The sequence below is a fragment of the Pygoscelis adeliae genome, unplaced genomic scaffold (genome assembly GCF_000699105.1).
Source record: "Pygoscelis adeliae isolate BGI_AS28 unplaced genomic scaffold, ASM69910v1 Scaffold71, whole genome shotgun sequence".
Lineage (NCBI taxonomy): Eukaryota > Metazoa > Chordata > Aves > Sphenisciformes > Spheniscidae > Pygoscelis > Pygoscelis adeliae.
The window spans coordinates 8102223-8118675 of NW_008824356.1; the positions used below are offsets into that span (position 1 = coordinate 8102223).

Consider the following 16453-nt stretch of genomic DNA (forward strand, 5'->3'; position numbering starts at 1 on the left):
GTAGGACACCGGATTAAATAAACCACGTAGTTTGGCTATGTTACTGTTTCTATGGCATTAGGTTTAAAAATTTCAGTTATATATCCCAGTTAGTCATGAAAATGTGTAACAATCTTCCACACTGAGCAATGAGTTACAGAAACATTAATGAATGAGAAGACAGAATAAGTATTATTATTGGTCATAGACACCACTTATGTGTGCATGCATACGTATATACATACTTTAAAATATGATATACATATCTATGCATACATAAATGCATACATACATACACACATACACAGACACACATGCCTTCTGGGAAGCGGGGCTCACCAGAAGGTCTGAAGACCATTCTTTACACCCTTCTCTGATACACATTACCAAATTGTGTAAGTATGTGTGTGTATATGTTTAACAGTGTGTGGAGGAAAATGTGAGAAGGAAGGGAAGCATGAACCTGAATATGGGAGAAATCATTCATGTTACTGTTGCTATTTCAGATCTGTGCTTGAAAACACATTTCCAAATGCCTTGTACATTGGCTAAGTTTACCAACAGCCAAGCAAGAAGAAATACACAATATTAAAGGGGCATTGTGAAAATGAAAATATTTATGTATGCATTTTCTGTTCTTTCCTGTGGTAGTGTTAATACATCATATTCCTGACAACTGGCAGGATGAGAAATTAAAAGAACTAATTTGATTTTTGCCACTTACCCTGTTTATCTGTTTCATGTTTCTGCCAAAGTTGAGAGAAAACTTGGGTAGTCCATCTCCCTATGGGTTTTCATTTATCAGCTCTAATGGGTTAGCTCATTGTAAACTTGCCTTTTCATCAGGCTTGATTAAATCATTTTAGGTTTAGAACTTAATGTATACTCTAAGTTGACAGTATCTCTTTAAACATAATTAATAATTCCTCAGACCCATTCATATGAAAATTCTGCCATCTTTTACACTTATTCACATGAATTCACACTATTTATCCTCCTTGTTTCTCTGGGAAGGCTTTTGAGAACACGACTATCACCTCATCTGATAGCAGAACTGCAGCTAATCAATTCTGAGGCTGCAAACAACTTAACTTCCAGACAAACTAACGTAGCTACAAACTAGTTGCAGATATCTAACATAGCAAAAATCAACATGACTAGATTTAACAGGGTAAATGACAGGACAGGTTTCCGTTTCAATGAGGTAAAGTTGTGTATAAGTTCCCTCATCCCCAAAATACATCTGTAAGGTCATTATCTCAAATAAAAATAAAAGAGAGAAATAAGTTATTTTTTAAAAAGCTAAAAATGAAACTACCTTTAATCCTATTGCTAGACAGAAAGAGATCGAGGCGGGTAAAGAAACAGAAAAGAGAACCAAGGAATATTGATAAATGTGTGTTGTCAGCTCTGAGAACCAAGGGTTGGTTGGCATCAGCTGAGTTTTGTCTCGTGATGCACGCTTACTCAGCAGGCACAGGCCTGCATACTGTATACAAATATATAGATAGAGTTACGTAGTTAATATGCTGTGCAGAGGCATCCCTAGAGAGTACAAACACCAGCACACAATGTTTCATCTTGATCTGAGCAGCCAATCTGCCTGCACGATGCATTGCATGGTGGTTCCTGTAGTCTCTGAACAATAAAATCTCTAGGAGAGAGGACAATTGCCACACTCCCCTGCATTTCTATGCAAAGTAATTGCAAGCCCCCTGGCTCCTCCCAGGTCACTTGCATTGGCCACAGGAGGGTAAAGAAGCGTTTCTGATGAAATGCACGACATTGCCTTTCCATGGATTAACTTCCAAGCAGCAATGCTTCTGGCTCACCCCAGGGCCGACACTTCATGAGATGGGTTCCTGGGGTACAGGTATTATCTCACCACTCTTCCTGCTTGCCAGCAGCACCTTTTCGCAGAAGCCTCTTTACCTCTTCTGTCCCATAGCAAGCACAGGAGTGGGATTTTTTTCATACAATAATGTTTCTGTGGAGTTAGTTTTTTGTTGTGTTTTTTTTTTCTTTTCCTAGTTAACGTTCATTTGACCTTGTTATCAAATGTGTTCTCCTGCAATCATCTGAAAGACCTTATTCAAACCAGCATATGTTTTGTTTTTTTTTTCCCTTTTACATCACCTTAAAGGGACGCATCTGTTGACATAGGTTCTGTAGAGAATGGATTTCATCTTTTGCTGAAGTTTTGTTCCAGCCAAAGCCGAACCTCCTGCAGATTGTAGAAAAAGGGGCCTTTGCCTCCCAGGTAGGCGATTTTTTGTCTCTGCACAATGCATACTCGCTCAAATGAAACCCCGTAGGCCACATTGGCATTGTTGTCCATGCAGTCAGCCACCACTTGGCACTGAGGTGGCAAGGAAAAGCGCTCTAGGAGCTGGTGAGCAGCTGCGCATCGGTCTTCCTGGTTCCTGTGTTTCTTAACTTCAAATGAAGAAGGAGAGATTCCAGGGGCAGCCCAGCCATCTGACGGGTGAGCCTCATCGATGTAGACCAACAGAAAGTCAGCCACACCAGAGAACTCCTCCACCAGCTTGCTGAAGGCTGACAGCTGGCTTGTGAACGGTGGTCAGGTAGCTGAGCCAAAGTTGACCACCAGTGGCCGCTCGGAGTTGGCAAAATCCAGAAGGTGGCATTTGGTTCCACACTTGCCACCGACACTCTTCCAGCTGCTACTGCTGCCATCACTGCCCTTGGCTATGTGGATTACACTGGAGTTTGGGGCTTCTCCTCCCAGTTTGACCTGACAGCAAAACAAATTAAAACATAGCAAGTTAGTGTGACTTGCTTGTCCAGTATCCTTATGACTACTCTCTTCAAATAAATAGAGTGGCCTGTTCAAAGAGTACACCTAACTACCTGCATGGACACTAGCATGGGGAGTGCAATAGCAAATCATCAAAAGCAGCAGCTTCAAAAAGTTCATCTAGTCCATCTCCACTCACAGTGCATGGAAATGTGGCGTTCCTGACAGATATACTACTTCATTATTATTAGAAAATTTGATCTGAGATCTGTCTTGTCCTATCCACTACACACATAGTCCTGTCCACTCTCATGTATTTGGAGACTCTTATCTGCTTTCAGACGGACTACCTCCAATTTCTTTGAACTTTTCTCTGTGAGCCAAATTTTCTAGACATGATTTTTTTTCACTGCCATCCTCTGAGTTCTGTCCACTTGGTTCACATCTTCCTTGAAGAGCAGTGTTTGAAACTTCAAAAGAGTTTTTACTAATGCTCAGAATAATCAGACAATTACTTCACGTATCTCACAGGCTACACCTGTTTATACATTCCAGATATTTGCTTTTTTACAAAACTTCATGACTGTTTTGGAAAAACAGTAGATTGTTGACTAGGGGTTAACTAGTGAGAAGTTATAACACCTAGATCCTTTTTTCTGCCTTTCTAGTTGCTCCCCATCATGGATTTGGGTACTTCATCAGTCCAGCCTGAATTTGGTGCTTTGCACTTGACCCCATTGAACTGCATCCTACATTTCAAGCCATTTTTTCCAATTCTCCAGACTCATTCTGCATTGTATTCCTGATCTTCACAACACATGCAGTGCCTCTCAGTTTTGAGAGGTTTGCAGATTTCATACATGTATATTCTCTTCCATCCCGCAGTCCAAGAATGAAAATACTCAGAGTACCAAACACAAGAGAGATCTCTCCAGACACCCACTCAATAAATCATTCTGTTTTGAGAGTGGACCATCCAAGAGTGCTCTCTCCAAAGGGTTTTCTAACCACTTTGCAGTAATTTCATCAGTCATTGAGTGACGCATTTCCTACTACTGCAATGTTTCTCTAGAAGACGATTAGGGAAAAAGCAGCAGGAAAATGGGAAAGTTTATACGATGGTTGAAGTAGGATGAAGTGAAAACAAACTGTTCTCAGCTCTAACCCCAGATCTAACTCAGACCCAACAGGCAATTGTGGAAAAGTCATTTTGCCTGACCGTTTCTATTTCCCTGCCTATAGAAAAAAGACAGAATATAAGCATCTCACAGAAGGGACTGCCAGAATAAGGTGGAGCCTGCAGAGGGCTCCAAGATCCTCAGCTGATAACTGTTATAGAACCACAAAATATTATTACATAAGACAATTAGTTTTTAATGAGCTCTGCCACAGCAATTCCTGTGTATCTGCCTTTAACATCAAGCTCTAGTACAACAATGCAATTATCCTTTTGTATTTCCCTGACTCTTTCTATCTCTGTCTTCTGTCTATTTAATTATGTTCAGAAGTGTTGCTTTGAAGGAAACATACAGGGCCAAATTCTGAAGTCTTTCATATTTTATTTATTTATTTCTGAAGCTACACCCAACTGAAGTCAATAGAAGTTAACGCTGAATAAGAACTGTGTAAAAACTGAGTAAATAACTGATTTTTGGTGCACTTCTAGTCTACATTACATTATAGGGTATGCTGGTGAGTCAGATACAGTAAGAAGCTGAGTTAACAGCTGAATACTTAACTGATGCGATTACTGCTGCACACAGATCCAGAGGCAAGTATATTGTGGATACTGGATCCTCCATTTCTCCCTGAGAAACCTGACTACCTTGAACAAATCTACAGTTATTCACAATTCAGCATTATTTCATCAGAATAGCAATAGAAGCAAGACTAACCAAAGCAAAGTTTGTAAGACACTGCCCTTAAAGCTACCAGACTTCACAGCTACATGAGAAGGTCTCACAGCATGTTGGCACATGATATAAACATCATTTTGACTATTTTCTGTGGGGCAAATTGAGACACAACTATGCCATCATGCACTCAGAGATCAGCAAGTAAGAGAGCCACAGAAAGAAAGACTGCCCGAGACTCATAAATCTCTCCAGGCCAAGCACCTGGTAATCACACCACTGGAAGCAGGGGATGTGCAGCTGTAGCTGCACCATAGGCAAGGGAAGAAAATGATGCCCCAGGAAAGCACAGCCCCTTGTGCCCCCCCCCCCCAAACCTACATCTGCAGCATTGCTATCTGCTAGAGCCCTGGTAGCAGTTAAAAAAAAAAAAGCCTTGTGCTCATTTGTCTTTGAAAGCAAGCAAGGTTTGAAATAGCTGAGTTTAGGACCTGCTGTGTGAGTGGGCTGTCTTTTGGACTCAAGGAAGAAAAAGAGCTGCATCCCAGTTTCTGAGAAGAAAGGATCTATCTGGAGAGAGGCAGGCTCAGAGACTCAGGCTGTAGCATTTAAGAAGTAGCATTAAGCATCTTGCAGTGTTTAAGAAGTGCTACTACAGGCCACCTACACCTTAGCAGGTAGCAGGTATTCTTCTATGCAGCTGTTGAACACCTCATTTCTCTCTGCCATTCTGTGCAGTAAGATAGGCAAAGCAGGAGTGAGTAAGGTAAAGGGCCAGACTTGAGCAAAGAAATACACGGGTCAAGATCATGTGGCAGCCATATAATCATCCCGAGGGCTGCATTCAATCCATAAGCCAGCTAGACAACTCAGCATTTTGTGATAAGTTGGTAACTACCAAAAAAGGGCACATCTCAAGAAACACAACATCTGCACAAACACTAGATCCCTCTTTACCTAGAAAGCTTAACTGTTCTTACACTACCAAGCAAATGCTTTTTCAGAGCTAGCTTGCCCAAAATGTGCCTTTTGGGCAAAGCCTGACATGTAAGTATCTGTGCTGCACCCACTCCCTGGATGAATAATGGACCTCAGTATTTAGGAGTGTGCGCTCATCCAGTCAAAGAAGAGAAGTAATAACATGTGATTTATCTCATAAATCACAATTAAGCAACACACTTTGAATTTCTGATATTTGCTGGCACTCTTCAGAGAAGAAAAATAAAGGTTAAAAGAATAGAAGCAACTAAAACTCAGCAATGAACAGAGCTGCTCAGGAGACAAGAAACATCTGAGCAGCTGTTTCCCCTCACTCTTCTGGTTTTATTTTAATAAAACTATTATGACTGAAAATACTCTAACCAACACTCTTGACCTGGGAAACCACAGTCTGCCTCTTGATCATATTTAAGCAGAAAGCAAGGCTAAGCTCCTCATTACCAACTCTTCACTCAGGTCTACCAAGCCATCTTTTCCTAGGTGAGTTTGCAAACCCTGAAGGAACAGACTAACAAAACAACTCCCATCGAACACCAGCATTGGAATGCCCTTCAAGTACTATTTAACATTGATACCAAGGGTGGCAATGTATTTCACTATTCTCCAACAATTCAAGTTTGCATTCTGTCTCTCATACTCCTTATTGACCAAAAAATAGACGGATTTAGGAAATAAAGTACCAATATGCCCTATGTCACTTTATAGCTGTTTCTCTTCATTTCCCACAGCCACGAAGTAAGTCTCATGGCCGCAGGTTACCTATCATTTTAATTTTTGTTTCTAGGAGTGCTTGTGTTGGGGTTTTTCCCCTTAATGAGACATCCTTGCCAAGCAGGCATTCACAAGGCATTTTCTGCTCTTGCAGAGGAGTAATTAGGTCGGTGCCTTGTTCCATGCCAGTGTCAGGCACTCCAAAAAGCAGCCCTGCCCAGTCGTTAATGCTTAAACATAAGCAGCGGCATCTCCACTAATTGGTCTTGATGAAGCACTGACGTTCCCAAAGGAACTCTTTATTTCACCAGGCTCGGGAACTGATTGACACAGGATGACAATATCATCCTTGCTGATCATCTGCATTGTAGGCCTTGGCTGTCTTCTTTGTTGTTATTTATTGAAAGAAAAAATAGCTCTTGGAAAAGAAAATCAATGCAATGAGAAAACAAACAAAAAACCCCATGTATTCAGCCAAACCACTTTTGAAATCTTACACAAAGGCCGGCAAAATATAAATTCTGAGAAACAAACTAGCAAAATTCCCCTCACACGCGATCCAGCATTTCTGTAATCACGTACTTATGTGCATGAATATTTGGGCATTCGGTGCCAGCCTTCTGGATGAGGTGGAAACCGGGGCAGCGCGCAGGCACCCCCTACCACGCAGTCTGCATGGGACACACAAGGTAGGCCAACCAAATCTGAGAGCCAGCCTGGCCATCAGCAAGAGCAAGCACCAGCCTGACACCAAAGCAGTGACTTGCATCATTTGTGCAAATTTTGTGTTTGCTTGGCAGTTTTGGTACTGCATCTCTTTCTCCGAGTCTGCACGCAGAGTGAAAAGGGAACAAGGTTGCTGATGCTTTAACACGCAGACTGCAAAATGAAGGAGACTTAGGAGTGGGAAAGAAAGCCCTATTCATAAACTACAGGCTAGAAATAGCACATACTGCTAACTTTGTTGTACATTCTCCATGAGGACTAGGAAAGGTCCTACAGACAAAACATCACCTCCTCATTTACCTTCTCTTTTTTCTCATTTTGCTTTTATCAGCTTTAGCATAACCCTCCTGGGATCCTGTGCACTGGAATACAGCTTTCATTCCCTGCATGAGGGATTTTCAAAGATTTTGGCAGACTCATCAGGCTGTGTCAACCCCCTAAAGAAAATAGGTGTTGCCAGACAATTAGCAGTCTGTGATATTAGCCATTTAAATATGGACATGCTGTGTTTGGGACTGCAGTCCAGCAATTGGTAATGAACTGAATCCCTGGAGCTTTTTGGTCCTTTTCAAATTCTCTGCTTTGATTTGATTTGATCCCATTCAGCTAAATATAGCCTCTGAACAGCCCGATATTTCTCAGTGTTTCATCCAAATTATAATCAGACTCTGGCTGGAGAATTATACAAAATTTTTTTTGTTGTTGTTGTTTTCTTTATTTACATGACCCAGAGTTGTGCAGTGGATAAAAATTACAGGAGGCCCTTGTCTGGAGTAGTGTACGGGAGCTCTTCATTTGTCATGGGGAGGTGGCAGCTTGCTTTAAAAGACTCGATTACTTGATTTGGAGAGCAGAGAGTGGAACTGACTCAAGTTATCCCAGAGTCTTTTATTTAGGATCAGGTGTGTGAAGCCTAGGGAAGGAAGTGGGAGACAAATTAAAAGGGCACAGTCCAGATAAAAATAACTAGTCAAATGCTGCTCTCTTTACTTAAAAACTGCCAGTCCCACAAATGAGCATGCATGGCAGAGGGAAAGCATAAAGGAGCCTTTTGCCTTGCACTCTTATAAAAGAAAATGGATAATTTTAGTTCCTCTGACTGGGGAGCGTACAGCAAGCTTCTTGAGGGCTTATGTTTCCCTCAAGATGGGAGCATGGCCTACAACATCACAAGCCTCTGAGCCACTGGCTGTCCTTGTGAACTCTACCTACAGGTGACAGAGGCCTTCACCAGTCTTTGTTAGTCAACACCTGGAGGACATTTGAAGTTAATTTGGAAATTTTTTTTAATTTTTTTTACTCAGCTTTAGCACTGTATGAATAAACAGTGGTGGCTTTGTCAGAGAGGCAGAGCTGGGGCGCATTAGCTAATTTTCTGTGTCTACCACAGCTGAAGGGGGTTTTCACAAGGGTTTGACAAAAAGGCAAGCAGTCCTTTCAGTCATTTTTTTGCACATAAGGGTGAAAATGGAAGACTGCAAAGAGGTGGTGTGGAAGAACTGAAGTTAGATCCACAAAATGAAACAGGTAGGATGAAACCCCATGTGGGATAGGAGTCGTCATATTCCTTTTCCTACCCTTTGTCTGTCTTGAATGTTTGAACTGTAAGCTCCATGGGACAAACTGTCTGCTCCTCTTGTTTAGGACACTGCCTAGTACAATGGGTCCCTGGTCTATGTTAGTCCAATCTAATATATCGATTATATATTAATAATATATTAATATATATTAATAATAATGTCAATGTTTTAATGACAATGACAAGCCCAAATCCTGTTGAATTTATGTTCCAAACACTGTAGGAAAGGTTTTAATTGTGGTTTTGCTTTGTTTTTCTCACCTCTTTCAAGATTGTTTTCATTTGCAAATTCTGCTAAGGCTGAACTTTGTAAAACCAAGAAAATATTTTTAATACCACACAATGTCTAGTTCAAAATCCTGAAACCATTCAACATGCTCTCTTTCACAAATTCCTTTTATCACTGTCAAATGCAGAGAGAGACACTTCCTTACCTTACCAGACAAAATAAATACAAATAATGAGTATAGAGGTTATGTCTTTGTTCCAACCTTTAAAAGATTTCCCCAAAAAGCAAAGAGTTACTGGACAGCCAAACAGCAGGTAAAGGATCATGCCGTTATATTACTGTCACATATAGCTTTGTGATAATGCTGTGCAGCATGCACTTAACATGACAGTTTTTGGGCTGTCCTGGTTTGCATACTGATTTATTTTAGGAATAAATGATGTACCTATCAGGCAGGCAGAAGTAGCCAAAGGTAATTTAATTGTGCCTCTCTGAAATCTCAGGAAAATCCCACTGGGTGTTTACTGAACCAGTCTACTTGCTGCTACATCCAGAGCTGGGCCCATGCTGTGAAGTTGGGATCCTGTGCCAGCCGTTCCCTCCATGCTGGATCTGTCATGCCAGAGCTTGCTGCTGGCCCGTTCTAAAGACAGTAAAAAGCTGTACAAGAACATACACACACCCATCACCATCCATTGCTTGAGATACTGGCATCCTTCTGAGGGCTGTAAAGTACATTTACACACGTGTGCATATGCACACGTGCATGTTAACCCCATAGGTGCACCACAGCATTCCTAAGCATTTGGCTGCTTCAGGGAGATGCCATTAAGGTCTTCACCCTAACTGCCTTGCAGTGAGGCAGAGAAGAGGGAGGATTTCCTCTAGGATAACCTTACAGCTCTCTACTGGAGACCAGGAATGGTAGCTCTGCATTGCTAAAACGCAAAGCTCGCATCTGGCACTGGAAAAGCTCCCAGCTTGAGGCCTCACCGCTGGGCACTGCTAATGGCCGCAACCTTTTTTGTACCCATTTTAAAAGCATTTTAAGATAACAGTTTCTCACCTTTGGAATCTTAGAAAGCGGATTCATCCCAATACTAAATAAAGCATGGAACTTGGCAGGTAAAAAAAAGCTTTTAAAAGTAAATACAATTTTTTTTTTCAAAACTTCTCTAGCTTTTTCTCTAGATTTCTGTAAGGTATGTAACACATTCAGTATACATGCTGTGGGCTAAAACAAACACCTGACTGGCATTTGTACAGATGGCCTATATAAATCATGCAGAAGGCACACTAACACCCTCCCAAAAATCTCATTTGTTTCTTCTCTTTTATCAGTAGGTGTGGTTGCCTTCGTATCTATACATATGTATACATACACATATATGTGTATACATATACAGAGAAATGAGAGAGGTCTGACTCCTGAAAGAGTAGATTATGTATGCCTATGTGTGTGTATTTTTGCATTTATACACACATATACGTATATGTATGTACATATATATAGACAGATACACACACGTATATATATCTGTATACATACAAACACATAGGAAAGTGTAAATACCTACACACACATACATACATGATTTGCTCTTCAGGATTCAATCCACTCATTTCTGTAGATAAACAGAGCACAACAGTAAATTAGAAAAATAACATTTAAAAAAAATAGTTGCACTCTTTCAATTATATAAAGTTAATGCAACTTGACTACTAGCTCTACTTATCTCCGTTGTGACAATTAATCTGATCCTAAAGACTCCCTTGCTGTAACGCTTGCCTCTTGGAAATGAACAGGAGGAGGATGTTCTATAAATCACAGAGCTGGTGCAGTGTAGACAATATCAACACTGAATGTGACAGATACTGATCTCAAAGCTAAGGAAATAAAAAGAAATATATTAATAATTGATAAAATTTACATAGGAAAACAAAAATAAACAAAAGATCAATCATTTTGATTCCAGTGGGACTGTAAAATGTGGAGAAAACAAGTCATACGGAATGTTCCAATAAAAAAGAATACTGAATATACTCTATATACAATACAACAAACTGCATTGCTTCCCCACTGAGGATGTTAAAATCTTCAACTGTTGCTAGGTAATCTTGCCTATGAAATAATTGTCCTAACCAAAAAGTCATGTGCAATAATACTTAATAACAACAAAAAGCGGAACAAAAGCAAGTTGACATTTGGGCAAGATATTCAAGAGTTTTTCTAGAGGGGAAAATGCATCAGAATAGCTATTATCAAATACACTCTACTTTAACTATTCCAAGATCATCTCTTGTACACACACACTAGTCTTGAAACAAAATCACTTAATTCTGGGACAGTCTGTGTGCTTTCAAGGCAGAGCTCCTTTCTTGTAATAAATTTACTTTAATCCAGAATCTAGTATCTACCCACAGAGTTTTTCTGGAATGGCTTCCAGTAAATTTTTCCGTGAATAGAAATTTTACATCAAGTACTTTTGTGAAAAATGTTATGAAATGTACTCAGGAAGAGTTCTGTGTAAGTGGCACAACACATAGTAAAACCAAGCATAGTTACTGCTCTAATCTTTTGCTAACTGGCAGTCTAGCTTTGGTTTATCTCAGACATCTGCAATTCTGCTATTCTAGCTGAAAAATGGTGATTATATCATAAATACTCCTCAATGGAATGAGCTTAAGCACCTGCTTAAGTACTTTGCTAATACCTGGCTTCAACTAGCAAATTGGAGCAATAAGCAGTCCCAGTCATGATATTGACTGCATTTTGCCATGCTGTTTAGTACCCTGATTCCATAATATTTTCATTTCCTACCCTCACCAATTGGCTAAGATTAAGACATCACAACTGGGCAGTCCTATTCAAGATTTAGAAAAAGATGATTTAAGGAAAAAGATGCTTCGTGGGACAGTCTTTAATATATTTCACTATTTCTCATGCTTTTGAAACATGCCACAAAGCAGGGTATATTTCAAATTTTTTCAGCTCTACCAGTACAGCTTTCTAGCCGAAACTTTTTTCTTTCTCTTCCTTACAGAAACAGCAGAAGATTCTCCTCTGTTGTGGAGCTGATGAGTCTTCTTCTCCTGATATTGCTCCTCAGTTTATTGTGTCCCCTCTATAATTTGAATTCTACACTTATCTACCTTTCTGTGATAGTCAAGGGTTTCCATGATCTTCTGTCCTTACGGCCCATAATTCTATTAAGGAAAACAGAGTCTTTCCATGAATTGTTGGTCAGTTAGTTTCATCTTAAGGATAGCTGGCATGAATGGATTTTTTCCCCCTTTTTGGAACAAGGTGGTAAAATTTGGTTATGTTTACATGCATTTTTCTGCTGAGTTCATTGAGGCCCAGAATTCATTCTAGGGACCTTAAAGCCTGATTGACCTGAACAACCTAGGTCATTTAATGGTGATAAGGGAGAGTTTTTAATTACCAAAGTTCAAGGTATGAGTTTCATTACAAACACCAAAAATAGCACGCAGTCATCCTCCCTGTACCTTCCATGGTTGACATCAACAGTACTGAGAAAAAGGCAAAGTATGACTTTGGAAAGTACAGAAAGGCATGTGACATCTTTATTTTAAATAATTTTCTGTTATTTAAGCAAAATGAGATTGAAAATATCTCATGGATATAAGGTTCCTTACAGCTCCACACCTTCTCCAGACCCTGGGCTACATACAGGTTGCAAATGTGGGAACTGGAAACTTGGCTGTCTCAGAGCCACGCTACCAACTTCCACTGGAGCCTTGACCAAGTCACGCGTTAACTGTCCTGCCTTGCCTTGCCTTGTCTGTAAAATGGGAACAATTGTGTTCACCAGCCCATTTAACAAGGCCACTGTAAAATTTACTTACTTAATGTCTGTGAAGAGACTAAAACCAGAAACTAGAAGGGCTAGGAGAATAGTCAGCTTCATTCAGCATTACTTTATTTGGGTAGCCAGTTGGCTGATTCCTAGGGTGGCAGTAAGAGGTTGACCCATTTGGCAAAAGCTAATGTTATTTATATTTGTCTTACACTGAAAATTAATGTCCCTGTGGCTTGGGTTTCAGGCTAAGCAGCTTGTATTCCATATCACAAAGCCAGCAAACACCAACACCACCAGCTCTTCACATCTCTAGGTAAGAGCAAATACAAAAACCATTGTTGGGGAGCGAAAGGGGACTGGGGGGAAGGCCATACAAAAAGAAATATTTCAGAAAATGCAGACCTATCATTTGGATAGGACCCCTATGACCTCATGACATCACATGGGGTATGTTAAATTAGATGATCTAAATAAGACAACACATTAACAGACTGAGCACTGTTTTGGAAGCCACAGAGCTCTGAATCCAGTTCTTCTACCTACTAACTGGGTGGCCTGTGCAAGAAATTTCATCTTTTTGGGTCCACCTTTTCAGTCTCTAAAAGGGAACTATAACTACCTCATGAGACCTGGGCAGTACCACTAGGTAATATTTCTACAAAACTTAAAAGGAAACAAAAAGGTACATGTTGCATAACTGCTATTAGCTTTATTAACTTAAATCACCAGACAGCTGTTCCTCAGCTAGTCAAGTTCATTTTTAATCTCAGACATATCCCTCTGTCACTGCTTTCATGAAGAAAAAAGGCTCACTGTTTCACTCCGTGCCCAGTTTTACTATTACCTGGATGCTTCCTCCAATATAAAAATTAACATATGAGTAACAGAAAATGCCAGTGTAATGACAAAGGTTCATTTCTATCTTTTACTCTAATTAAAACAATTCTATCTATGTTACATAGATGACATCTATCTACATAGAGCTCTATCTGAAGATGCAGTCTTTGTATAATCTCTGAGGATCTCACATGGTAAACAACTAAACAACAGCTGTGAAAACATCTAGAGCACTTTACAGTTATTCTTATACGAAGATCTGGAAATACTATATAATATAATTATATACTATATTATATAATATATAATATAAACATGAAAATTATTATTCGTACTGGTGGGGAAACTGAGGCACAGCTAAAATGACATGGCCATGGCCGCACAGAAAGTTAGTGGCAGAGCAGAAAGAGCAGCTCCTGAACCTCGTGAACCCCTAGCCCCGACTTAAAAGTACTGCTCCTTTCAGCTTATACCTCTCCCGTCAAACTTAACATCAAATAGGAGATAGTCCGCACCGCACAGTCATTCCCTTCCCTTCTCCCTTGACAACAGGGATGCTCATCACAGCTTACCCACCCCAACCTGCCAGTCCCCATCCCCCTGTACCCACCTGCTTGTAGGCGTCCAGGAGGAAGCTGTTCCAGCCACAGCGCAGCCCCTCCGAGGTCAGCATCCTCCGCCACTCACCGCGCCCAGACTTAGACCGGCTCAGAAATAGCAGCATGTGCTTCAGGAGGATCACAGAGTCATACAGCGCAAGGAAGAGGCAATTGGAGAAAAAGACCGGCAAGATCTGAAGCGTGATCAGCAAATCCACACTTAACAGACCCATCTTCCTTGCTGCTTCTCTTCAGCCGGGTGCCTTCAGCTCCCTTTTTTGCTTTCTACCCTCATTTAAAAAAGTAAATTAAAAAGCATTTCAAAAGCCTTGTTACCCCTCTCTCAGCTGCTCTCTTTAAAGTGAGCAGAGATAGTTAAATATGAGCAGGCTGGTTAAAACCATAACTGCATGATACTCATTCAACTCGGAGCTGCCTATTTTTCAGAAACTAAGATGTTAACAAAAATTCTTCCCTTAACCAGGAGACCTGATTTTGTTGAAGAGAGAGACAGCTGTGTCTCCAGTTCCCTGCAGTTACAAAATTTAAGCTGAGACTGTTAATTGTTAACTTTCCTGCACTATCCCATTGTTTCTCAGCTATTTAAGCACTGAACAGACCTCATTTCTGTGTCAGTAAGGCTAGCTACCAGGTGCAACAATACTTTTTTTAAAAAAGGTTTATGTACATAAACTTTCTGTTCCTTCCTTCACTCTCCCCCCCCCCCCCCCCCCCCCCCCCCCCGCCTCTCTGTAGTCCTGCCTTCCTCCTCTCGCCCTCTCTTGCTATCTGCCTATGGTGCAAAGTGCTTTCCCCTCTGGAGTCCTAGCTTGCTTCCCTGAAGCCTTTTATACATTCCCTAGCTAATTGCTGCAATAGAGAAATGAAACCCTAATCTTAGTAAAGATCTTGACGTCAATGTAAAAGAGGGCTTTACTTTGGCCAGTACTGCAGTGAATAGAAAAATGAAATTCTCAAAACTTCTTTTTTCTTTTTTTTTTTTTAAGAGAGAGGAGAAAAAAGGGAGACAGACAGCAAGGGTGGAACTTTGCTTTGCTTTGAAAAGGAAAAAGAAAAAAAACAATATGCTTCTGACTGCTCTTATGAAATGCTTTCAAATTTTGGAAAAAGTATTTTCATATGACATGGAAGGTGACACAGCAATGCAGGCTTCTGTTGTCAATGTTTTTTTTCTCATGGCTGTTTTTTTTCCTTTGCCCTTTTGTCTTTTCCAGGAAGGTGTGTGAGTTGATGCATCCCAAGAAAGGGCACATTTCCGTACATTTTCCTCCCACCTCCATGAAGTACAACATGTGTAGTGTTTAAATATCCTTTGTTGTCTTCTTGGTATTTAAGGAAACATAAGTAAACACCCAGCACTGACTTCATCTACTGATATGTAAGAGAAGAAGATAAGAAAGAGAGAAAAAAAGTTTTTGAAGGATTTGGGGTTTTTAAGCTAAAGTTCCCCACTTAAAAATAGTTTGCTACAGCCTTAAATGCTGTTAATCAACTGAGCTTCAAGGACTTTAATATTTCCCTATGATAACTATTTACATCCACTAGCCTAATAAGGATAACTAACTTTTGGTTAAAAGCTTATTAAAAAAACCCAGAAAGAAAGAAGTTTCATCTGGCAGAGCCCTGTGTGTTTAACAACCACAAGCATCCCCTGCAGCCCCATGCTGAAGGTTTGCTTTGTTTATATGCACTTCTCTTTGTTTCACCTTTTTAGTCTGGTATTTAGTCCTCTTTCCATGTGGGTGTTTTGGTTTTTTTTGTTACAGTAGACACATTTTGTTTCAGTTTTTTTTAGCATGGTTCTAACTTCCTTAGGTATTTCATGTATTTCATGTTGCAGGCATCCATAATTTTGTTTTTGAGTGGATATCTTCCCTATGTGCTTATGTAGACTCTCCTCACCAGATACATTTCATTCCCAGGGATGCCAGCATTATATCTAACCTCTGTCAACTCACATCCTTGATGAGTAGTACAAGCTTCCTTCATTAATATATCTTAGTTTTTCATCAGTCATCACTATCCTTTCACTGCTAGCAACTGCAGAAGGTAAACACCATCAATCTTCCCTAATCTGGGGTCTTTCATTTTCAGACATTGTAACATCACTTGGGCTGTCATTATACTAGGATGCATACCTCTAGAAAGGCCACCCCGTGTCTTGTCTTGGGCTCACCAAAGAAAGGTTTGTTTAGGTAGCATAATATCAGGCATTTGCAAAAGATATCACCCAGACAGGATATCTTCCAGCAAATGTTTACTCAAAGAAATAACTTTAAAAGGTTATGCACATTAAACCAGTGACCTTCTGCGTTACTAGCATAAACAAAAAAAGGAA

General features: G+C 40.2%; 1 protein-coding gene across 1 annotated transcript; it reads right to left on the minus strand.

Annotated features, from left to right (window-relative positions):
- Positions 1-1462: 1462 nt before the first annotated feature.
- DIO2 (deiodinase, iodothyronine, type II) lies at positions 1463-14327 on the minus strand. Its single transcript, XM_009319422.1, is given in 2 exon segments — positions 1463-2734; positions 14106-14327. Coding segments are annotated over 2 exon segments (840 nt in total). The 3' UTR covers positions 1463-2116.
- Positions 14328-16453: the final 2126 nt, after the last annotated feature.